This window comes from Phocoena sinus, chromosome 8 (genome assembly GCF_008692025.1).
Source record: "Phocoena sinus isolate mPhoSin1 chromosome 8, mPhoSin1.pri, whole genome shotgun sequence".
In the NCBI taxonomy this organism is placed as follows: Eukaryota; Metazoa; Chordata; class Mammalia; order Artiodactyla; family Phocoenidae; genus Phocoena; species Phocoena sinus.
Genome location: NC_045770.1, coordinates 22169167 through 22194696, shown reverse-complemented (window position 1 = coordinate 22194696; position 25530 = coordinate 22169167). Strand labels below are relative to the sequence as shown.

The following is a 25530-nucleotide window of genomic DNA, read 5'->3' as shown; positions in this document are numbered from 1 at the left end:
TATGAAGAATATGTTTGTCAAGACAATTTGTGTTCATTTTAGCTCCCCTTAGTTTCCAATTTCTAGTTCACTAGAAGGTGCATATGTCTGAAACTCCGAGAGGGAGTCCCTGCATAAAAGAAATGGGGCTTCAGTTACCCTAGCCCAGACCTTAGTAGCCCTTTTCACAGCTTGCAAATTAATTTCATCTTATTGTCTGGAATAAGCTCTGCAATGAATTACAGAAATCTGTTTGGGAAGTTGCAATGATTAATAAATCAGCAATTCGTTTTGCACGTGGCATATTAGTTGTGGGATATTAGAAAACCTCTCATTCAAAGTTTGGCCCATAGCATGGCAGACCCCTAGCACATATTTACTCTCAGTATAGATAAGCACATATTCACTAACTCAGGTGGCTTGTCTCCCAGGAGCTTCAAAAATCCTCTACCTGGAGTCCAGAATATGGTAGCCTTTAGTTTATACAGGAGATCTCTTTCCAACAGATGAACAGCATTAAGGGACAAGAGAGGCATGTTCCTCCAACAGAGGACCTATTTGCTCAGGAATCTCAGAGGAGAAACAACAGGTAGAAGGTTGTCCAGAGATACCCACAACTTATATGTTTTTCTGGATGTAGGTGAAACAAGAGAGGTCAGTAGAAATTGCAGAATACATGCATGGTTCCAGTATCTACAAGAAAGGACAAGAAAATATTAAGGCAGGAAAAGGAAACATATAAGGCTTTTCCATTCCCAGCTCTGAAGCTCCTCTATTAAGTCAGTTTTGCTCATTAGTTTGCACCATTTGCTAATTGTTTCCTGTCTGATTTCAAGCGGAGAGGGGTTGTCTCCTGATGGAGATGGTAAAGTTTTATAGGTAGCATCCCTTGTATCTTCCTCAGTCTCTAGCTATCTTCTTACAGTAGTAACATACTGACTTTTCATTGGCAACATCCTATCTTCTTACAATAGTAAGGCACTGAGTTTTCATCGGCAAGTCCTATCTTATTTGTTGGTAGCCCCAGAAAAGTATTTGCTCCCTGTGTGAATAAGTAGGCAGGTAACACTGCAATCTTGAGTTTCTTTTTGGCTTCACCTTTCTCCATTTTTTTCCCCCAAACTGGATTACTGTTGCCAATACCTGAGAAACTGTCTATTTTTTGACATACAGATACCTTTTCTCTTACTTGTGCTTGCAACAAGGCTACCACAGAAGTGGAGAGGATTAAGAGTCTATTCTGATCCACCCCATTCATTTAGAAAATGCCTTGGTGAACCACTGATGGAAATCACTGGGGGACTCATGCAGGAGCAGCACTGCAGCTTCTCTCAGGCCACCTTTTGCAGAAAGACTGCAAAGTCTGCCATCAGCAGTGCCTCGCAATGGGTGTCCTAGGTTTGAGGAGCAGCCAGAGTTGTTGCAGAAGGTGCCTGAAGCCATGACACTCCATTTGCCCCATCACACCTGTTCCCTTAGTCAAGCAGACTCATCTAAGGCAACATTCCAAGTTACAGTCAGTGTCCATCCTCACACACAGGGCTGCAAACTGAAAACATGCTGTAGAAAACCTTGGCACATTTTTGCAGATCTTTCCAGGGCACTGGAAAATAACTCTTAAGGTGGATATCAGCTAGGGGAAAGGGATGTGGTACCCTTACCACATCTGATCCACCCAGCAGTACTGGATAACTTCTGAAGGGTATTTGAATCCCTGTAGCTCCAAAGGGAGAAGGCTGATTTTCTCTACACTGAGATGAAAACTAAGTTGGTTTGTATGGCACTATAGTTTCAGGCTCATTTTGCAATTTAAAAGCCTGACTCCTTTTGTTTCCCCTTCCCTCCAAGTTATCAGGGAAACCATTTGCCAACCTGATGCCTTAATTCTAAGACAGTTTCTTATCCAGATTTTCAGACTCCTTGCTGCTTCCTCTTAATCATTTCTGCTTCCCTAGCTATGTTTTGCATGTTGAGTGTAGGGGGAGTCTTGGAGGTGGAGTCCATACCAGAACATTCAAAATAAGGCTGGCAATTCTCCCTCTTCCAAAGGGAAGTTATCCCGGGATCCTGAAGTCCCTGGGAACCATCTGTCCAAGAAGGCATCATCTCCTCTTTCTAGGTCCCAGATAAGGCAGAGAAGGTGAAAGGGGGTAGAAGGAGCAGTAGCAGAGAAGTGTTGAGAACCTGGAGAAACAAAAAGGTGCTTTCAGTTTCTTAATCTCTTCCTTCAGTTTTTTTAATTCATTCTTACTGGCTGTCCAGTTCATTCTTTCATTTATTTCCTGAGATCCAGAGATACCAATAATCCTTTTATTTTAAGTAGGGTTTTTCTAAAAATCTATGTAAATATACCAATTTGTCTACTTTAAATGAGCCTTCCTCTGGCCATTGCAAAGCAGGATTTTTATAAACATGCCTATTCAAAACATGACAGTAAAGTAAGCCCTTTAAGAAAGAGACCTTCTGGCAGGCTTCTTATATTTTCTACATTAAAGCCAGTGTTGAATCACACACAACCTTCAAGCCTCTATTACCCATTTTGCTCAGCAGGAACTCAGAATTAGCAGTGAGAGTTTGGCATTTTCCCTGGGAAACCAAACCCACTGAGCCAAAGTAGTCAAAGGAACACTTTTTAGCAAACATCCAGGGTCTCCAACCTAATCAATGGTGGCTACAAACCCTCTAACAAATTCACCAGCAGGACTCACTTGAGGTATACCATCCTTATTGCCAAATTGTTGAAATACGAAAGAAATTGAGGCCCACAGGAACATGCCAATTCATAAATATAGAACTAGCTGTTTTTACTACTGAGGAAAAAAACCCTAAATGCACGCAGATACAGCCTGTAAGATGGCTACAGAACTATAATGAATTTTCTTCTCTATTTGTGGAATTAGAGCTACAGTTTGTAAACATCATCCTACTCTTTTAGTAAACACTCAACAGACAGTTAATTTGCACCAGTAGCTACATTGTGCTCACTCTGACATCCTGTTTTTCATATTTTTTTTAATCAGGCTTACTCTTTTTATAATTCTTTATCAGAGCCTCCTACCCTTGCCCCTTATATAGTAACCAGCACATATGATTAGTCACATCCTTCAACACGCCTCATAAGGTTAGGTCAAGTTCAGTCTCCCCCAGCCTCTCCCAGTCTGTAAGTCCCACCTGCAGTTTGGAGCTACCTGGTAGTTGTCTGCTCAGGCTTTCACTGTTACTAGGGATGATTCTGGGCCTTGGCAGCTAGCAGGGACTTCCATGCCAGCAGCAGCCATTCCAGGGATTTCCTAGCTGGCATTCATTTGTTTGGCCTGATCAGGAGAGGATTGGCTAGGGAAGTATTGGACATGCAGGGACCAACCCTACACATCCCCACTTGCCTGCTTCTTTCTGTCCCACCCATAGAGAAGACATTAGCCTGCCCCCATGTGAGATCTGAGGCTGGGCCAACTGCTGATTGCTTTAAATCTGATTTCAAGTTACTATGGGGTTTTACTCTACCTGGATGTGGAATTACTATGTTTGAGAGAAAACACGCCTTCACCTTTATAAAGTATTGCCAAATTGCTCTCCTAAATAGTCATACCATTTATACTCCCACCTGTAATGTATGAGTTCCTACTTTCACACATCCTTGGCAACATCTGGTGTTTGCAGACTTTTATTTTTTCCAGTATGATGGGTGTGAAGTGGTGTCTCACTTTAGATTAATTTGCATTTCTTCACTGTTGAGCATCTTTTCATGTTTGTTGGTCATTTGGGTTTCCTCTCTTGAGGATTCACTGTTCATATCTATTGCCTTAAAAAAAAAAAAGGTGACCCTTCTCAATGTATAGGAGTACTTTCTATATCACGAGTACTATTCTTTATCAGTCCTATGTATTGAAAATACCTTCTTCCAGGCTATGGCATTTTTATGGAGTCTTTTTCATAAAGAAGTTTTATGTGCTCAAATGTATCATTCTCTTCCTTGATAGTATGTGATTGTGTCTTCTTTTAGAAGAATCTCCCTATCTTGACATGAATGTCTCCTTTAATTTCTTCTAAAAAGTTTTACAGTATTTTCATTTTTAAATCTTTGATCTATATACAATTTATTTTTATGTATGGTATGAGGTAAAAATACAATTTTATTTTTTCCACATAAATAATTAATTGCCCTAGTACCATTTGTTAAATGATCCATCTTTTCTTTATCTGTAATGACACTTTTATGATTTATACACACATGTGTATGTGTGAGAGAGAGAGATCTTAGGCTCACTTGTCTGTTATACTTTTTCTGTTTTTTTTATTTTTGCCAGTAAAACACCAATTGGATTTCTGTAGTTTTATGCACAAGTATTGATAGCTAATGGGGAAGTTCCTCCTCTTTTGTTCTTCAGAATTGCTTAACTATCCTTGGCCTTTTATTTTTCCATACTAATTTTAGGATCAGCTTCTCAAGTTCCACAAAAAAAACGCTTTCAGGATTTTTATTGGGATTTCAGTGCACTTATAGATTAATTTGAGAATTGCCATCTTCATACATTGAGTCTTACCATCCATGAAACTGGTATATTGTTCCTTTCATTTAGGTTTTCTCTTACTCCCTTTAAAACAGGTTTTCAATTTTCATTTTCTCTATAAAGCTCTTGGGATATCTTTTCTTCTTTAGATCTATTTCGTTTTTGTAACTATTAAAAATGGCATCATTTTTCAAATTAAAATTTTCTTTTTTTGCAGTATGTGGGCCTCTCACTGTTGTGGCCTCTCCCGTTGCGGAGCACAGGCTCCGGACGCGCAGGCTCAGCAGCCATGGCTCAGGGGCCCAGCCGCTCCGCGACATGTGGGATCTTCCCGGACTGGGCCATGAACCCGTGTCCCCTGCATTGGCAGGCGGACTCTCAACCACCGCGCCACCGGGGAAGCCCTAAAATTAAAATTTTAAATTGGTTTACTGGTGTATAGCAACACTAATCTTTAATAACGTATTGTCAAAGAACATTGTATGATAGATTCTTGATGTCTGTTGAAATCTGTTCTGTGGCTTAGTGCACAGCCAATGTGTTCTTGTTCCATGTGTTCTTGAAAAGGTTTTCTCTTTAATTTTGTACAGGGTTTTGTATATGTTCATTAGGTCACCTGTAATCGATTATTCACTTGTCTGTATTCTTACTAAATGTTTTCTGCTTCACCTGTCAATTAGTATGATTGTGGATTTGTTTATTTCTTCTTGTCATCCCGTGATCTTTTGTCTTACACTGAGTTCGCAATTATTATAGCTTCCTTGTGAATTGTTCCCTTTTTACTATTATGTAATAACTTTTTACCCCTGGTAATGTTTCTGCCTTAAAATATATTTTTTTCTGATATTCATAGAATTTTCTGTTGGTTTATGGTATGAGTAAGGCAGCAGTTAAGGATGTGTTTAGCTGCAAATAACAGAAAACTTCACTACAGTTTTTTAAACAAATGTTGGGGAGCTATTTTTTCTCAAATAACAAAATCAGAGATTGATGTGGGTCCATCAACAGTTGATATGGTTCTATTTGCCATTCACAGTGTGGTGCCTCTCATCCTCTTGCTTGCGTTCTCCCTAGGAGGTTTTGTGGGAAGGGTGTGTGGGGCTGTGGGCAGAGGGGAAGAACAGATAATCGGAACGACCTGTTGTCAGTGTCGCACATGGTATAATACCTGGGTTAGCATCTGTAGAATCTTAGTCCTATGTTTGTAAGTGGTTTGCTGTTTACGCACAGTTTATGAAAGTTATTTAGTTAGAAAGATGGAATCTTCTCTTTCTACGGTAAAATGTGATGGTTGTCTTTACCAAGTGAAGTCATCTGGAAGAAAATGCTTATGCAGTCCTCTCTTTAGAGCCAGAAGCAGTTAAATTCTTAAGTCTCAGTAAACCAAATGTCATAATGACTAGCAAAGCATAATACATTTAGATCTCAAAGCATTAATGCAAAATAAAAATATACTTGGGTCTTAGCAAGTTGAGTTTCGTATTTAGGAATAATTAGTATATATATTCTCACAAGAGAATGCCATCATTTTTAAATTTTTTATAAATTTATTTATTTTATTTATTTATTTTTGGCTGTGATGGGTCTTTGTTGCTGCGCGCGGGCTTTCTGCAGTCACGGAGAGTGGGGGCTACTCTTCACTGTGGTGTGCAGGTCTCTCATTGGGTGGTTTCTCTTGTGGAGCACGGGCTCTAGGGCTCTCGGGCTTCAGTAGTTGTGGCACGCAGGCTCAGTAGATGTGGTTCGCAGGCTCTAGAGCATAGGCTCAGTAGTTGTGGCGCATGGGCTTAGTTGCTCCGCAGCATGTGGGATCTTCCCGAACCAGGGCTCGAACCCATGTCGCCTACATTGGCAGGCGGATTCTTAACCACTGCGCCACCAGGGAAGCCCCAGCCATCATTTTTTATATTTCTTCAAAAGACTGCTTAAATTTCAGTATTTTCCATGAAACCTAGCATCACTCTGTGTCATTTGCTGGGGCATTGTTGAGGCCATCAGATATCCCTTCTTTCCAAGAAAATGTGCCTCAAACTCCCCCTTCCCTTATCCCTTTCTCTGAGACTTTCAGTGCATCTGATTTCATCTCTAATGTTGCCCCAAACCATTAGGACAGGTCTATGGAACATAAACAGTTTCTGAGGTTTGCATTTATAGCCTTCAATACCTATAAAGCAAGTTGGTCCATTTCTGTTTTGTCCTTCAAACATGAGTAGTCATATTTAGATAGTTTTAGTGCTTCCAGGGGACCACTAGAACAGTATATTAATATACCTAATGTTTGATTTGTGCTAAAAGATAACAGAGCATTTACTTACCTTATTCCATTCAGTGCACCTTAGCCCAAGAACAAAGAATATCTGTCTCCATTATAGATAAGAATGGAGGCTTCAGTGCTCAAACTGTAAAAAAATGTACTTATTGCATTCAAAGCAGGAGACTGTTTCTTTTAAAACATTAGAATAGTGTTACTTTGGATTATTAGGTTAAAGTACACAAGCAGAGCCTGGTGCTAGATAAATATTTATTGAATGACTACACTTTCAGTTGGGCATTTTCTTTTAGGCACTAAAACTGCTAATCCAATTTTGAATGCCCTTTTGTCATCATTAATCCTTGTGCAACACAATATTGTTAAACAGAAACCAGGTGTCTTTTCACTGAAGGACGGAAAGTGTTTCTTGTATGAGATTAAGCATTGAGTTTTTCACTTTAGTGCATGTGTGTATGTTGTTTTACATTGGTCACCTGATAAATTTTGTGCATTGCTTAATCACTGGATTGAAATATACACATAGGAACTCTTGAAAAGGAGGAGTTTTTAGAAACTCTTAAGTATTCCATTCCACTGTTTTTACAGATTTTTTTTCTATGTGACTTCTTTTTTACATTTGACTGAAATTACTCTCATTGTGGCTGAGGCCCGTTTTTCCCTCTCCTATCAAAACGAGCTTGTATCTTTCTAACTAGTTAACCTTTACAACCCACATTTGAAAGCTCAGTTTTCTTTATTCTTCACACAGTAATCATCCCAGTTTTCTTTTTGTTCTTCACAGATTTTTCACTCCTCGGTTATCTTAATGTTTCTCTGAGCCCTAAAACTCTATCTTAAATTTGAATTTCTTATTAATATTTTAATTATGTTATCACATCTGTTTACAAATTTGAATTAATGGAGTCAAATTTAGGTTTTGTTGTGTTTTAAGTGTTCTAAAATAATCTTTTAGCCATGGAAACAAAGAAGTCTTTTCCTGCCGAGGAATAAAATTAGCAGTGGATTGGTTTTTGGAAAGAGGCCACAAGGATGTTACCGTCTTTGTTCCTGCTTGGAGGAAAGAGCAATCCCGACCTGATGCACTCATCACAGGTGAGCCCGCAAGCTTCCGTGTGTACCTGAGCCAGTGTCTTGCTGAATAATCTGTGTGTCTGCTTCTGTTTACTAAGTTTGTGTGACTGCCACATTCACTTGGGTGGGACATTAAAGTTATTTTCGAGTTTAAAAACTATTGGGTTATGTTAACTAAACAGTAATTCTTGCTACATAAGCCAGTTCTTTTTTTTTCATTTGGAAACATTTTACTTCAAATTTTGTAAAAATTCTGACTTTTAGAGACATGCTAGGAGTCAAGAGGCCTAGATTCAAATTCCAACTGTGCTAGGTACTGTCCATGGCACTTTGAGCAGCACATTGACCCTCTTTGGACCCCAGTTTTCTCATCTGCTGTATGAAATTAGGTGGTAATCAAATTCTAGTGACTGCAGATCAATAAAGACCTGTGAGATCCTGGGAGCATGCTGTCTGGTGTCAAGTAGAGGAAATGACTCGATCCCAATAAAGTATCAGTATTTTGCATTATCTTGTAATTTTTAAATGTATGAGTTTCAGGCAGAGGTGTCCCCTGTAACTGTTAATTATTGCTGCCCAACATTTTGCTCAAGTCAGTGATTCTCAACTGGCACCCAACCCTTCCTGCCCCTCTCTTCCCCAACATTAACAAAACTGAGGAACCTGTGTGAAGAAAACAACAGCACTTGTCAAATCAATGCAATCCCTATCAAATTGCCAACGGCATTTTTCATAGAACTAGAAGAAAACATTTTACAATTTGTATGGAAACACAAAAGACCCAGAATAACAAAAGCAATCTTGAGAAAAAAAAAAACAGAGCTGGAGGAATCAGGCTCCCTGACTTCAGACTATACTACAAAGCTACAGTAATCAAGACAATATGGTACTGGAACAAGAACAGAAATATAGATCAGTGGAATAGGATAGAAAGCCCAGAGATAAACCCATGCACCTATGGTTACCTCATCTATGACAAAGGAAGAGAGAATATACAATGGAGCAAAGACAGCCTTTTCAATAAGTGGTCCTGAGAAAACTGGACAGCTACATGTAAAAGAATGAAATTAGAACACTCCCTAACACCATACACAAAAATAAACTCAAAATGGGTTAAAGACCTAAATGTAAGGCCAGACACTATAAACCTCTTAGAGGAAAACATAGGCAGAACACTCTTTGACATAAATCGCAGCAAGATCTTCTTTGACCCACCTCCAACAGTAATGAGAGTAAAAACAAAAATAAACAAATGGGACCTAATTAAACTTAAATGCTTTTGCACAGCAAAGGAAACCATAAACAAGACAAAAAGACAACCCTCAGAATGGGAGAAAATATTTTCAAACAAAGCAACTGACAAAGCATTAATCTCTGAAATATACAAACAGCTGATGCAGCTCAATATCAAAAAAGCAAACAACCCAATCAAAAAATGGACAGAAGACCTAAATAGACATTTCTCCAAAGAAGACATACAGATGGGCAGCAAACACATGAAAAGATGCTCAACATTACTAATTATTAGAGAAATGCAAATCAAAACTACAATGAGATATCACCTCACACCGGTCAGAATTGCCATCATCACAAAATCTACAAACAGTAAATGCTGGAGAGGGTGTGGAGAAAAGGGAACCCTCTTGCAGTGTTGGTGGAAGTGTAAATTGATGCAGCCGCTATGGAGAACAGTATGGAGGTTCCTTAGAAAACTAAAAATAGAGCTACCATATGACCCAGCGATCCCACTACTGGGCATATACCCTGAGAAGACCATAATTCAAAGAGAGACATGTACCACAGTGTTCATTGCAATAGCCAGGACATAGAAGCAACCTAAATGTTCATCAACAGAGGAATGGATAAAGATGTAGTACATATATATAATGGAATATTACTCAGCCACAAAAAGGAACGAATTTGGATCATTTGTAGAGGCGGGGATGGACCTAGAGACTGTTATACAGAGTGAAGTAAGTCAGAAAGAGAAAAGCAAATATATATTAACGCATATATGTGGAATCTGAGACCAATGGTATAGACGATCTTATTTACAAAGCAGAAATAGAGACACAGACATAGAGAACAAACATATGGATACCAAGGGGGAAGTGGGGGAGGGTGGGATGAATTAGGAGATTGGGATTGAAATATATACACTATGATACTATGTATAAAATAGATAACTAATGAGAACCTACTGTATCACAGGGAACTCTACTCAGTGCTCTGTGGTGACCTAAATGGGGAGGAAATCAAAAAAAGAGGGGATATATGTATATGTATAGCTGATTCACTTTGCTGTACAGTAGAAACTAACACAACCTTGTAAAGCAACTATACTCCAATAAAAATAAAAATAAAAACAAATGGAGTGACCACCCACCATGTACCCCAAAGGAAGATTATTTTATTTTTATCTATAATTATTAAATTTTATTAAATTAGAATAAGAATCCATAGACAAGTTATGGTGGAACTCAGAGCCATGGAATCAGACCCTAGCCTATATAAACTGTAGCGTGGGAGGGGTGGGCATAATTCAGTTGGCCGTACCAAGACATTGGATAACTCTTTGGAAAAAATATACATATTTAGATCCTTATCTTACACCATATAATGCAGATGGTTGAAGAATTAATTGTCAAAAATCTCCATTAGAGGTTATAAATAGTCTTTGAGTGGCTGGGGAAGACCTTTCTAAAATTAAAATTTTTAGAAGAAATTATGAAAGGAAAGATAGATTTAATTGGATCAAACTTCTGTATTTTGGGACATTCTCTTAACAATGAGAAAATTTTTTTATTTGCTTAAGAAAAAGTACAACAAATAAACAAAGAATCCATGTCCTGAACATATAAAGAGCTCCTACACACTGATAAAGCAGTATATAATTGATAACATAGTAGGAATAGACAGTTCACGGAAGAATGCAAGTGCCAGATAGGACGAAAAAGTGTTCAACCTCATTAGTAATTAAAGAAATGAAAAAAAAAATGAAAAAAAAAAGAAATGAATATTTTAAAAACTGTTATTTTTTTACCCATCAAATTAGCAGAGATTAAAAAACTGATAATACTCAGTGCCCGGAGGGAGTTGCTCCTATACTGATGTGGAAACGTAGATCATTACAACCTTTCGAGAAAAGTTTGATCTTAAAGTGTAAATACTTGGATCTACTAGTTCCCCTTCTAGGAATAATTCCGCAGAAAACAAACCGAGGTACAGGCAAAGATTTTAGACCACAAATACATACAGTACAATATGAGTTAGAAAAAAAATGGAAAAAAAACATACATTCATTAGAAGAATGGCTCAATAAATAAGTATATATCTATATGATAGAATATGTAGTATTAGAATATTTAGGCAGAATCTTTAATGATCTCAGGAGGTGCTCTCTTACGTAAAAGGCAGCCTTTGTTATTGTGTGTGTGTGTGCACATATACATACATACATACATTTATACACATGTGTATAGAAGGAAAAAAAAACACAGAAAATGATTAGAAGGAATATGCCAAAATATTAACAGTAATTGCCTCTGGGTCATGTCCTTATGAACTCTTATTTTCTCCCTACTTCTTACTTTTTCTTACTTTCCCAATTTTTTACAGGAAACTACAATACGTTAATAATCAGGGAAAAGATAAACTGAAAAAGAAAAAACAATGTTTAAATACGTAAATGAAAGCTTCTTGAGTATGAAAGGAATATGAGATCAAGAAGGGAAAATGGTAATACTCAGTGTGAGATGTGGCTGAGTTTAATTTTTAAAATACCAGCATGCCAGGTCTCTGGAACTCATCAGTATGCAGTTTACTTTGTAAAATGTGTACCACTGTAATCAGAGGTTGTTAGGTGTTTTCTCCCCCAGGTAATAATTCTTTTGACTAAAGCCCTCAACCAGATAATGCCTGGTAAATTGAATAGTCCAGTCTGTTTTCACCATACCAAAAAAGAAACTTGATAAGAAATATTTTAAAGTTCTCAGTATAGATTCAAACTAGCGCGTTAGCCAGGCTTCCATTGATTGAATAAATATTTAACAAGCAAGCACGAGGCTATGTATCAGGTCCTGTGCTAGGAACTAGAGATTCAGTTAACTTACCAGCTAGACTGACTTCATATTTATTTAGGTTAGGACTATTTATCCCAATTAATTATCACTAATTTTCTTCCTAATTAGTGTCCTTTTAACCTCCTTAGCTGGTAAAGAAATGCAAATTAAGCAAGATGGTGATGACTATTAGGCCACCACCTCACTCCTCCAGTCGCTTCCAAGATCCAGGCATATCCTATACAAGTAAACACAAATAAAGGGCCACGGATTATGCATGAACATGGACAGTGAATAAACTGGAAGCCCTCAAAATACACATCTTTAAGTAGTTTACATATTCCTTTCACAGACATTTATTGAGGATCTACTGATGTGCTAATATGTCCTTGTGCTGAGTGCTGATGGGCACACAGATAAATGAGCCACCTGCCCTCAAAGTGTTTGTTAGGGGGCCCACAAAATAACTATAATATGGCAAATCCTGTGGCTGAGACTGGGCTTTTGATTTTGTATTGGTTTTCTGTGATTTTCAAAAGAGATCAATAATTACATGCATCTATTAGGCAAAATCAAGTTGAAGGACACAGTGTTTGTTGAGAGCTTGCCCGACACTCTACTAGGTGCTTTTACATGTGATAACTCATCGACTCCTCATGGCCTACAATCTGCATTTGAGGACATGACAGAGCAGGTTCAATAAGACCACGATTGCCAGACAGAGAAAGTGGCAGAACCTGAGATTTATCCACAAGTTGCTGACTTTGACATTCATATTTCTTCCACTTCTACTCTGCTGCTTTTCTAAACCAAAGTTCTGGTCTTAATGAACTCATTTGTCTGGAACATCATGAAATCTGTATGCCAAGCTGACCCATGTCACTCTTCCTTCCCCCTCCCCCTGCACCCTGCTCATACTTCTCTTGTGGCGATCGCAGCCCCTGCTCTCCCAGTTTACAGGCTCGTCCGGCCCAATAACTTGAGGCCTCCTTGAGGAGAAAGTGTTCTTCATCTTGAGGGCCATTGACACTTAGACAGCACATACCATAGAGTAGGCATGTAGTGATCATCTGCTGAAAAGAGAGATTTTTTTAAAATTAGTAACTCCAGTTAATAAGCATTGAGGAGAAGTGAGCCTTTGTTTTAAAAAATTCATGACATCTGTCAGCTTATACCCAGCACTCTGTGCCAGAATTTACAGGGGTGGGAAGTCAGGGAGTGGAAAAGCAAAAGTAGGAAGGAAGGCATGGTGAGGAGAGAATTTTATCATTAATCAAAATATGAATTCTGGCACCTTTTTTTTTTTAAAACCACTAACAAGTCGGTAGAATTAGAAAGTACTGAAAGAGTGTGCCCACCAAAGAGAAAATGGGCATTCCCCTACCTGTCCATATTTAATCAATGTCTGTTTTCCCCATATAATCACTTCTAATTTCTTATTCACTCAGTCCAGCCCCACAAGACTGCTGGCCTTTGTTAGCACCTGCTTCACAGGAAAGGACACAGAATGCAGAATAGCCATGTCCAGAACAACAGTTCTGACCTCACTGCCTGCTTCCTTTTTGAACCTTCTGCATCTTAAGACTCTTCCATTTGCTACCTCCACCTCTTCTACTTTTCAGACTCTCCCACCATCACATCCACTAGTTAGAAAAAGAGCACTACAAAATAAACAAATTTGGGGGAAAGAATCTGTTGCTCACACCTGAACCCAACACACCTGCTTCATTAGGATGGCGTAGTGCTAGGGATGTGTGAGAAGTTGATTCACAGTGTAGAGCTTCGGGCTCCAGCTATCAAGCAAAAGCTTTATGTAATGAAAATCAGAATTTGCTCAGTCATGTTCAGGTTTTATGCTTTTAAAGTTTTAAACTTTTCATGTTTTTCAGGTTCACTTTTTTTGGCTATTTTTTAAACCTTTTAAATCCTGAAGAAAAACTATTACTGGGAGTTACAAATTTGCTACATCTACAAACTGTAAATCATAATCCCTAATTAAGTGGTTACAGGTATCCAGTTCATGTTATAAACACTCACTTTGTATGGAGATTGCGAGATGTGTTTTGTATGTACTTATTACTGAAATTCTACCCTGATTATTCCTGCAGATCAAGAAGTTCTACGCAAATTAGAGAAGGAGAAAATCCTGGTGTTCACACCATCCCGGAGAGTGCAGGGGAGGCGAGTGGTGTGCTATGATGACAGGTTCATCGTGAAGCTGGCGTTTGAGTCGGATGGTATAATTGTATCCAATGATAACTACAGGGATTTGGCAAATGAGAAACCAGAATGGAAAAAGTTCATAGATGAGCGACTATTAATGTATTCATTTGTCAATGACAAGTAAGTAAAACCACTTACTTACAGTAACACTGCTTCCCTGAAAATATAACTATCCCTGGGCAGCTACTACAGAAGCCCTCTCTCTTTGCCACTGACCAGACCTAAGACAGTTTCTTCCAACAACTAATCCTCAGTGAGAGTAAGAAAACGGCAGAGTCCTGCCTCGGGAGGCCCTGTGTGAGTCGCAGGCTGCCCTTCCCCATAAGTGACTAGCAGAGCAGGTCTTCTGCGGCTGAGTGACTGGGAGTAACTGACACAGGGAGACTGGCCATCTTCAGAGGATGCAGATGTAGAACATACTGACCGGTAGAACCCTGCCTTTTGAAATTGACTTAGAGCATTGAGAACTTACTTCAATATACGATTTTTGAAATATATGATTTTTAAAAATTTAAAGCAATATAAGACTAGTCACGATTAAGTTGATGAATGGACAGATGACATGAACAAGATTGTCTCCTGAGAAATAAGTACCCAAGGATCAGTGCACCCACACAGTTCAAACCCATGTTTTCCAAGGGTCAGCTGTATTTACAAATATGTGGGAAAGGCTCACCTGTTGATCATCAAAAATGCAAACTAAATCTACAAAGAGTATATTTTTTCACCCATTTAATTCATAAAATTTAAAAACTTTTTTGCATATGCCTTATGCCGATGCAGGGGACACGGGTTCTGCCCCGGTCCAGGAAGATCCCACATGCCGCGGAGCGGCTGGGCCTGTGAGCCATGGCCACTGAGCCTGCGCATCCGGAGCCTGTTCTCTGCAACGGGAGAGGTCACAACAGTGAGAGGCCCGCGTACCAGAAAAAAAAAAAAAAAATACCCTCTCAAACCAATAATCTCATTTCTTAGAGTATATTATGAGGAAAAAAGGAAGCCCAAATATGTTCATTTCTGTATATTTATAATTGCAAGACTTCAAAAAGGCAACTAAAGGTACTATAGAGAAAACAATTAAATTGCAATACATGTCCTAGTGGAATATTATTCAGCTATTCAGAATTATGATTATGAAAGCTGTTAAGAAACATGGAAAAATATTTATGTTAAAAAGACAAAGCATAAAATTACATCTGTGTTTGTAAAGTGATATGTACATACAGGAAAATGACTAAAATGCAACACGTAACTGGAAAATAATTGTGTTAAGATTGTAGGATTGAGTGATTTTGTCTTCTATTTTTAAACTTTTCGTGTTGCCATATTGTTTTTATAATAATCTTAAACATCATAGTTGCTAAGTGTTATTACTCAGGCATGTTGACACTCCCTTAAGAGTTCAAACATTATTCACATTTTATGGGTAAACACTTGGTTTATTTCATGTTCAAACAGTGACATAACTAGTAGTCAAACTGCAATCATAACCTTGTTACAGTATTCATGCCATGAATTCTTGCTTCCATTGGACAATCAATCCAAAATAATAAGTTTATTTTCTTAAGATTTTTTTCTGTCTCAGCTGAGAAGTACCTTATTATAGGGGGAAGAGAATGAATGTGGAATTAGACAAATTGGATCTTGACTAGGCCATGTGAACAGAGATAAAAATACTCAATTCATCTAAGCCTAGATTAGAAAAGTGTATTCATCTGTAACGTGGAACTAACACTTCAAGGGAATATTGTGAGGATGAGATGTAGTGACGTGTGCAGGGTGTCCAACATGTACTAGGTGTTTGGGTAGTTTCAGTCTTCCCGTTCCTCTCTCCCACCTCTCCCTTCTGTCCCTCAGCTGCTCCGCCTGGTGCCCACCTGACTCATATTGCTTCACAAGATTAATGTTCATAAAACTTCTCCTAAAATGTCATTGTAGTCATTTTCTAAAGTCCTTACAAAATCCCAAGACTAAGAAAAGGAAGAATTAATTAGAACATGGTAGGCTTAAAACTTACTTGAATTAAAACAAATACAGGTTCAGCTTGAAACATTTTAATTTTGTTTTCATTAAGAAAAGAAAACTTCCTGTACTGTTTTTTTATCCTATAAATGTTTTATTATCTTTTTAAATTTATTCATTTTTGGCTGCGTTGGGTCTTCATTGCTGCACGCAGGCTTTCTCTAGTTGCGGCGAGCTGGGGCTACTCTTCGTTGCAGTGCGCAGGCTTCTCTGCGCGCAGGCTTTCTCTAGTTGCGGCGAGCGGGGGCTACTCTTCGTTATGGTGCGCAGGCTTCTCACTGCGGCGGCTTCTCTTGTTACAGAGCATGGGCTTTAGGCGCGCAGGCTTCAGCAGTTGTGGCACACAGGCTCAGGAGTTTTGGCTCACAGGCTCTAGAGCACAGGCTCAGTAGTTGTGGCGCATGGGCTTAGTTGCTCCGCGGCATGTGGGATCTTCCTGGACCAGGGCTCAAACCTGTGTGCCCTGCATTGGCAGGCGGATTCTTATCCACTGCGCCACAAGGGAAGTCCCTATCCTATAAATGTTGAATCAAAATACTTGGATTAAAATTTCAAAAAAATACCTTGGGGTGAATAATCTTTACACTCTGTCTTTAGAATTAAATTGTCAGCCTCCTACTTAGGTATAATTTTGTATTATATCCATGACAGGTTCATGCCCCCAGATGACCCTCTTGGCAGACATGGCCCAAGCCTGGATAATTTTCTGAGGAAGAAACCTATTGTTCCTGAACACAAAAAGCAGCCTTGTCCATATGGTAACTTTCTTTATGAGTATTTAATACATGCCTTTAGAACACAATATGTTGTTAAACTTTTGCTGTTAAAAATAAATTTTGGATGGTATATAGTATGTGGTTCTTTTGAATGTAATTAAATTTAAGAAAAAGTCTATGTGAAAAAATTATTATTTTTACCTAGCTGGGTTCAACGCATATGCATTTCCCTGAATTAAAACATGGTTTTGGTTAACTCTACATGAAGTAAGTTTTCAGGTAGATAAAAGTTTGGAGTTCTTTCATGTAGCTACACATCAGATTAGCTTGGTTTTGTCACATCACGGCAGTACATTATGTTCTGCAAAACAGAATGTCCTACTGATTGCAGAGTCATAGTGGAAGAGAAGAGGCAGGTAGGAATTAAGGACACAGGGTATTAACCAAAACTCTGGAGGTGATTGTTACTCATTCAGCCAACTTTCTTATTGCTCTTGATAGTGCTGACGGGGGAAGACTGAAAGGCGGCATTTCTCAGAAACAAGTAGCGGAGTAGCAGTGAGCACAGCTCTCATTTCTGCCCTTGTTTCTTCTTCACGTTAAAAGAGCAGGTGCCACACTGGGTGTCCAGGGTCTGATGGAATGAATGGCCCTTTGCCTAACTGATTTTACTCTTCACAGGAAAGAAGTGTACCTATGGACACAAGTGCAAATATTATCATCCAGAAAGGGGCAGTCAGCCTCAGCGGTCAGTGGCTGATGAACTGCGTGCCATGTCTAGAAACACAGCAGCCAAAACTGCAAATGAAGGAGGACTGGTGAAAAGCAACAGTGTCCCCTGCAGCACTAAAGCCGACAGCACTTCCGATGTTAAGCGAGGTGCTCCAAAGAGGCAATCGGATCCAAGCATAAGGACTCAAGTCTACCAAGACCTAGAGGAAAAGCTTCCCACCAAAAACAAACTGGAAACCAGGTCTGTACCTTCCTTAGTTAGTATACCGGCTACTTCTACCGCAAAACCCCAAAGCACTACATCTTTAAGCAATGGCCTTCCATCTGGAGTTCATTTCCCACCTCAGGATCAAAGACCACAGGGACAATATCCTCCAATGTTGATGGCAACCAAAAATCATGGAACGCCAATGCCTTATGAACAGTATCCAAAATGTGACTCGCCTGTCGACATTGGATATTATTCCATGTTGAATGCATATTCAAATCTGAGTATCTCAGGCCCACGAAGTCCTGAAAGGCGTTTCTCCTTAGACACAGACTATAGGATAAGCTCTGTCGCCTCTGACTGCAGCAGTGAAGGGAGCATGAGCTGCGGGAGCAGTGACTCGTATGTGGGGTACAGTGACCGCTCCTACGTCAGTTCTCCTGACCCACAGCTAGAGGAGAATCTGAAGTGTCAACACATGCACCCTCACAGCCGCCTTAATTCTCAGCCCTTCCTGCAGAATTTCCACGACCCCTTAACCAGAGTGCAGAGTTACAGTCACGAAGAACCAAAGTACCATCACAAACCTCCCCTCCCACACCTGGCCGTGCACCTGCAGCACGCCGCCGTGGGGGCCCGGTCCAGCTATCCTGGCGATTACCCGTCTCCTCCGAGTTCAGCGCACTCGAAGGCACCACACCTGGGGCGGTCCTTGGTGGCCACGAGAATAGACAGCATTTCTGACTCTCGGCTGTATGACAGTTCTCCTTCCAGACAAAGAAAGCCTTACACCCGCCAGGAAGGGCTGGGAAGCTGGGATAGGCAGAGCTACGGGATCGATGTGTACGGCTACCGGCAGACTTATTCTTTGCCTGACACCTCCACGCAGCCGTGTTACGAGCAGTTCACCTTCCAGAGCCTCCCTGAGCAGCCGGAGCCCACCTGGCGCATCCCGTACTGCGGAGTGCCGCAAGACCCCCCCAGGTACCAAGACAACCGAGAAAAGATTTATATCAACTTGTGCAACATCTTCCCACCTGACCTTGTGAGAATTGTCATGAAAAGGAACCCTCACATGACAGACGCCCAGCAGCTGGCTGCAGCCATTTTAGTGGAGAAATCACAGCTGGGTTATTGAAAGATGATGCATCTTTGTGGTGTTTAGTAGTTTTTTGTTCAGCTCAAATGCTGAGGGAGGTTTGCTACAATAGCACATGTGATCTCCTTCTCAGCAAGGAGGTTATATAGTATCCATTTATGTGAAATACTGTATCATGGAATCTGTATGTATCGCCCCACATAGTGGAAGTATCACGGGATTGCTTTACATTCAAACTTTTTTTTAATATTTCCTTTTTAAAGCTATATCCTTGGCTGGAAATTTTTCCAGTTTGATTTATTAGATGTATCTGTGATCTTTGATATTAATCTTTGGTGCATCAGGGGTTTATATGCAGCACTTTTTATCCTTGTTTCATGTTTTATTAACTTGGTGTTTGTCTATCAATTGCAAGCAATTACAATACCTTCAGAATGTTGAACATTTGACTAGACCTAGCAAACTATTTTTTCAAGCCAAGCATAATTGGAATCTTTTACAGCTTTTTAAGTTATTTTTATTTGGGGAAAGTGGGCTTCTTTGTGCTATAATCATTATTTATAGAAACAAAGATATATACTACAGCACTGACTTTATATTTGAAACAAAATGAAAGTTACCAGTTTATGTTGAAATGGGTAACAGTATATATTAGAATGATTTACAGTATGGCACTTTTCGTTGTTTTATTTTCGTTTGGATTTTCTGTGTTAAGTAATTTGTTAATTTAATATGGTTGATTTAAAGGAAAGCAGATGCAATCAATGGAAAAAATTGTTTCCATTTTTTTTTTTATAAAAAAGGCAAAAGCCATCAACTGTTACAGTTTAGAGCTTTGTTATCCAGCTATGATGTGCTTCTGGACAGTAGAAATGGAATTGAATTCCTAGACTTCCATTAACCTGTATTTTTTAATGTGTTTGTCTTTTTGTTTTGGGGCACAATACTGGATAAAATAACCCTTTTGCAGTACTTGCCTGTTTTTAACGAATCTAATTATTCTCAATGCAACTTTTATATTTAATATACCCTTTAGCTTTCCTGCTATTTATCAAGGCTGGCCTGAGGTGGTTTTATGTGTTGAGGATATGCAACATTTATTGATACTGCACTATAGAAATGGTGATGCAGGAGTTGTAAATGGTAACTTAAAATTTTTGTAAAATACTGTATATTTTCCATTTTCCTGAAGGTAGTTTTTTGGGGGGGCCTGTTATATTATTAAGGCCAGATTCTTGCCACAAATAGTGTAGTTTTAGATACAGACTAAAGTCTGTTCTCGTATTAGTAAGGGATATTTCTGGTTTCAAAGTCATGGGTTTTGCTGAGCGTGGATTCGTTTCTGTCGCTGGTTAGAAGAGAGATGATGCAATCAGTGGCAGACAATTGTGTGACTGACACAACTTCACCTCTGCCTCCAGTTTTTGAATTTTACTTAGTGTAGCAGACGCATTCCGATCTGTTTCTGGAGTGTGCCTAGATGCCCTGGTTATCATTATTCTACCTGCTACAGTTTGAAGTAAAGCCCTGAAAAACCAGAAAGTACCTTTTACTGTTGATACAAATTGTATCTTTTTAACTATAAGAACTATTTTGATTTGTAGATCTAGTTAAAACACAGATGTGTAACTATGATTAGACTTTTGGGCAACATTTTATCCCTTATTTAAATACAAATTTTTAAAGTAAAATTGAGGTCTAGAATAGGGTAGAAAATAAAAACAATTTAGGTAAATAAAAGTGTCTGTCTTAGTTTTATATATTAAAATATATTAAATGAATTTATTGGCATTTTCTTTCTCCTAAAACTTATCTAGCGTGAACTTAACTTAAAATAAAGGTAAAATGCTGCCTGAAAATAACGTCCAAGCATCTTTGACTAGGACAACATTTTCACTACTCGTGTGACACTGTGTGTCGCATGAAGTAGGATTTGGGTTACAGTAAATGCTTCTAAAAGGCATTGTGCATATTGACATATCCAATAATCTGAACCATGTTCAGCAAACCTAATTCAGGAAAGTGGGGTTCACAGTCGCTGCTGCCGCCTGCTAGGTGAGGTGCCCCTCGCTGCGCCCACAGAGGATACGGGCACGGCCGCATGGACCCACCGAGGCGTCCTCTGAGCGACCTGCTCACTTGTGAAATCGTTCTCCTGATTTTGTCGGTCACTCTCTGTAACAAGTTTAATGTAGATGCTAACCCAGTGCCAAAAGTAGAGTTACAAACGTGGAGTACCTTTCATCTCAGTCTTATTCTAAGCTTGCTTTTTTTTTTTAGTATGAAATCATTTTTAAATTGTACAAGTAGGTTTTGCTTCCATTTTCTTAATTTTTGCATTTGAATTATTTGAAGATTCTGCCAAATTTTATGAAATTTCTTTAAATGAGGTCTTCGGTGAAATGTGTAACACACCCTTTAATTTGACCTCCTAATGTCTGTAGCTAAGTAGCTCTCATTGCTTTCCGGATTTTAGACTATGAAAATACAGTGGGGCTTGCCGCCACGTGGCCTGACGTGAATAGCTCTGAATAGTCACGCTGAAATCCTGCAGTGTAGTTGACTGTGAGTTAAGAAATAGTTTTCTTATGTCAACAGGAAATTTGTCCCACCCAACCCGCGCTTTTTTTTTGAAGCACCAATGTTGCTTTCAGAGCTTAAGAATGAGATATTTGGCTGACTTTAGATGCAGCAATTTCTTAATTATCTAAAGCAATAAGTAAAAGGATCCATCATTAATTAAATTCAGAGCTGATCCCAAAACTTCATTTTAGCCAAAACTTTCACCTTAATCGTATCTTCAGACTTGCTAACAAATAACCGGAGAGAGGTATGTTAGTAAGTAGTAGAACTGCCAGAAGTGGTCAACTGATAGAAGAGGAGGATTCAGATTGGAATATTCTGCCCCTGAATAATTGACAGTTGACTGTTTTACACAGTAACTAGCCGGTTTGTTGTCTCTGTGTCTTAGTACAGAGGGAGTAGTACCCAACTGGCCAAATTCTGGCCCTTAGTATTTCCTCCTTTCTTGCATGTGACATCTAAGTTTTCAATCTCCTTTTTGTGATCACTGTATCCTCATAGAGTTTGTCATTGACCTAAACATTTGAAAGAAATGCACACCAGTATAAAATATTTGGTACTGGTAGAAACTTGAACTTTGTGTTTTTATGAAAATTCATTTATGAGAATATGTAATATAACTAAAAAGAGTTTTTATATATATATACATACATGCATACATATTTGTTAAGAAGTATTAAAAATGGGAGAATGCTACGCTTTTGATGGCTAAGTTTTCCTTAATTGAACTGTTTCTTTGAGTTATGGACAACCAAGTCTGGAATCTGGATGACCAATGATAAGATTTAGAACCACTTGAATGGAAAGCAACTCTTTACTGGCTTTATTCCTGGTATTTTTAAAGAATTATTTTGATAATTTTAATAGAATGTGTAATTTTAAAACACACAAAAAACTTAAAGTAGTATTGCTTATACAGATAATTATTTAACATGTCTTTTATGGACGTATCTATATGTATATAGACAGTAATATATTTATAAAACAAATATACTCTATGTTGTAGTCATTAGTTTGTAATAGGTGGGAAGATGGCCCTGGATATGTTTGTGTGTGTTTTGAAAACTCTTGAGCTGTTTTTCCCCTGACTTAATGGCATATACCCTAAGGGATATTTGGTTTTTATTATTCTTTTTGCTATTCAACTTCCTTATTCAAGATAAAATAAGATGTACAGTTTCCTGGCCATTCTGTTAGACGTGGCTCATCCATTTTATTATCCTCCAACTCCTGGAAAATTCCTGAGTGACCTGGAATCAAACAGGTTATGGCCAGAGAGATCAGTTATGTTCCAAATGTGTTAAACATGGGAACTCAGCTGGGATGTTGAGCTTCTTTGGTATACAACAACAAATAAAATGAAGTATAAAATACATGAACTACACACGTGCATTTGAAGAAGAGAAAGCAGAGTGTTCATAAAAGTAGAGAAACATATGCGTTATTTTAGATTGCTCTGGGAAACCCCCTAGGGCAAGGGTTGACAAACTTTTTCTATAAAGGATGGGATAGTAAATAATCCAGGGCTTTGAGAATCATATGGTCTCTATAAACCACTCACCTCTGCCCTTACGGTGTAAAAGCAGCCACAGAAAACATATAAGTGAACGGGTGTGGCTGTATACCAATGAAACTTTATTTTACAGAAAGGGGCAGCAGGCCCGATTTGGCCTGTGGGCCATAGTTTGCTGATTCCTGCCCTAGAGGGAGAAAAACAGGCATGTTAAGCAGTAAATCCTGATATATGTTAACGTAAGAAATAATAATTATATTTTAGTTGGCATTCAAAGAAAATCCGTTATTGATGGCCTTGGAAAGATTTGTGAGACAGTCACATATGAAAGCATCTTAATCCACTTATGTTTTTTGCCTGGTCACACCCATTATTTATTAGAGATATTTCTTGTGTTTAACCACCCAAAAAAAGCATTGTGTAAAAAGATGTTGTAATAATTATTGGAGTTTTTTCATGACCTTTCTATTTCTACTGATAAATGGGAATCCTTACCTGCCTTTTGTTTTTTTAAGGGCCTAATGGACCAAAAATTCTGTTGTGTTTTGAAAATTAGCATATAATTAGCCATAAAATATTGTAAAGACTGCATTTATCAGTTACATTTTTCTGCTAGTTTTTGATTTCTAAAAAATGACAGATCAAAAATGGTTTTAAAGTAGATCAATATATTGTAAGTTTACATACTGTAACTTTATTCTGTAAAATTAAAAATTGTGACTAGTGTAATTGTGAGTGCACTTGCTGTATTGTGACTCTCTTTATAGGAAACAAAGTGTATCCCTGTTTTCTCTGTCCAAACCTTTAGTATAGATTTTTTTAAGACACTTTAGGACTGTCCTTGGTGAATGATATTCTTAACATTATCCTGTGTGATTTTAAATTCATTGGAGTACACACCACTGAGCATGTTCATTCACAGTGCTTCACAAATTGTGTTAACATCGTAATATCATTTCCACCGGAACAGTAAAGTTTTGAACATTGCCATCCACTTAAGTAATTATACTTTCTTTTAGGATTGGAATATAACTCTAGCTTTTAACAGGTGTTTACTGTTTTAAATGGTTACTTTTTTTTCTTTAATGCCTTCTGTTCACCTGCTTTTTGCTTCCATTATAATAACACTTCCGTGTGTTGGAAGCAGCTTTTCCCCTAAGGTCTTTAGTCTTTAAAGGATTTAAAAACAATTTAAGGTTTTGACCACTTGACAATTGGGCAGTGTAAAAAAAAAAAGTCTGTGCATGTTTCAATTCAATTTTATAGAATGTGTAAAATTTTTTAAACCATGTATCCAATTTGCCAATTTTCTGTCCAGATATTTCAGGTGAATAACAAATTATTCATTAAAGCTTTTGACCCCTTTCTTGAAGCAGCTTGTGCCTCAAGGGAAAAAGACATTGAAGAGCAATGGTTTGTTTTTATAAAGAATATGTTTTAGATTTCCTAAAGTTTTTGGAAATTATAAACATCCCAGCTAATACACACATGCACACTTCCGCAGAGATGTGGACACGGCATTGCCAGTGAACCCAGTTACTGATTTTATCTTTTCCTTCTAGGTTTTCTCCTCCCAAACCAGAGTTGTTTGCTGAGCGTAGAAGTTCCAATTTGATCCTTCAAACTTTTCTTATAAGAAAATAAGACAAAGAATATGTTTAGAGCAACTGTCTGATAAACTGATGTGATTCTATTTATCCTATGCCTGTTCTGTGTGTTTGTGTAATGGGATTTTTACAACTCCAAAAAGCGGTATTTTAGACCTACTGGAAATCCGAATAAAAACAGCTATGTGATTCTGCCACTGAGAAAAAACATTAAAAAATTCACTTTTCTTATGGTGGTTTGTTTTTGTTTCATGAAAAACTGGACATGCAGCAGCACAGACACCATATAAGTAAAAGCGTCCTTCCCTAGTCCCACGGCCGTCCTCTCTGCGTTCAGTGGCTAGTGACACAGGCGTCCTCTGTAGGACAAGCACACATTCAGTATCAATGGTTATGTTAGAACCGTAATTAATTCATATGAAAATCGAAATTAAATGCCAAAGACAGTCCTACCTTACGGTTCTAATCATTTCCATCAGTGAGTCTTTGTTGTATAGATCTTTCTAGTTTCTGCATCTCTCCTTGCATGAATCAAGTTCAGTATCTTACTAATGCTGCCCCCAATAGGTTCACTTCGTTTCTTTTGTGACCTCCTAGGAATTTTCCATTTCAGATATGGTCACAATTCTGAAATGATCTCACGATCTGCATGCTTTAACATACTCATGTCCTGTGTCAGTGTATAAGAAACCATTTTATTTCAGATAACAGATCTCTTTCCCCCGATGCTTTTCAGACTTTTGCTTTTCTTACTATTTTTTTTCCTAAAGTTGCTATTTGCCATAGTTGGGTATTCTCTTTTTTCCCATTTAAACTGTTTAACTGGGGTCTTATGCATCTAGGTAACTTATTTCAGCTTTGTCAGCAGATTTGATTATTGATGTACAGCTGTGGTTGGCAGGGAACTCAGCAGATCCACAAGAAGTATTAGGT

The 25530-nt window shown here is 38.4% G+C and overlaps 1 protein-coding gene across 4 annotated transcripts in view; it reads left to right on the top strand.

Moving 5' to 3' along the window:
- ZC3H12C (zinc finger CCCH-type containing 12C) overlaps positions 1–24828 on the top strand; it is a 70147-nt gene extending 45319 nt beyond the window's left edge. For all 4 annotated transcript variants that reach the window (XM_032640834.1, XM_032640837.1, XM_032640835.1 and 1 more), the window contains 4 exons: positions 7715–7854; positions 14003–14237; positions 16791–16897; positions 17537–24828. In XM_032640834.1, the coding sequence (XP_032496725.1) occupies positions 7715–7854; positions 14003–14237; positions 16791–16897; positions 17537–18933 (1879 nt within the window). In that variant the 3' untranslated portion in view covers positions 18934–24828. The remainder of the gene's footprint in view (positions 1–7714; positions 7855–14002; positions 14238–16790; positions 16898–17536) is intronic.
- Positions 24829–25530: the final 702 nt, after the last annotated feature.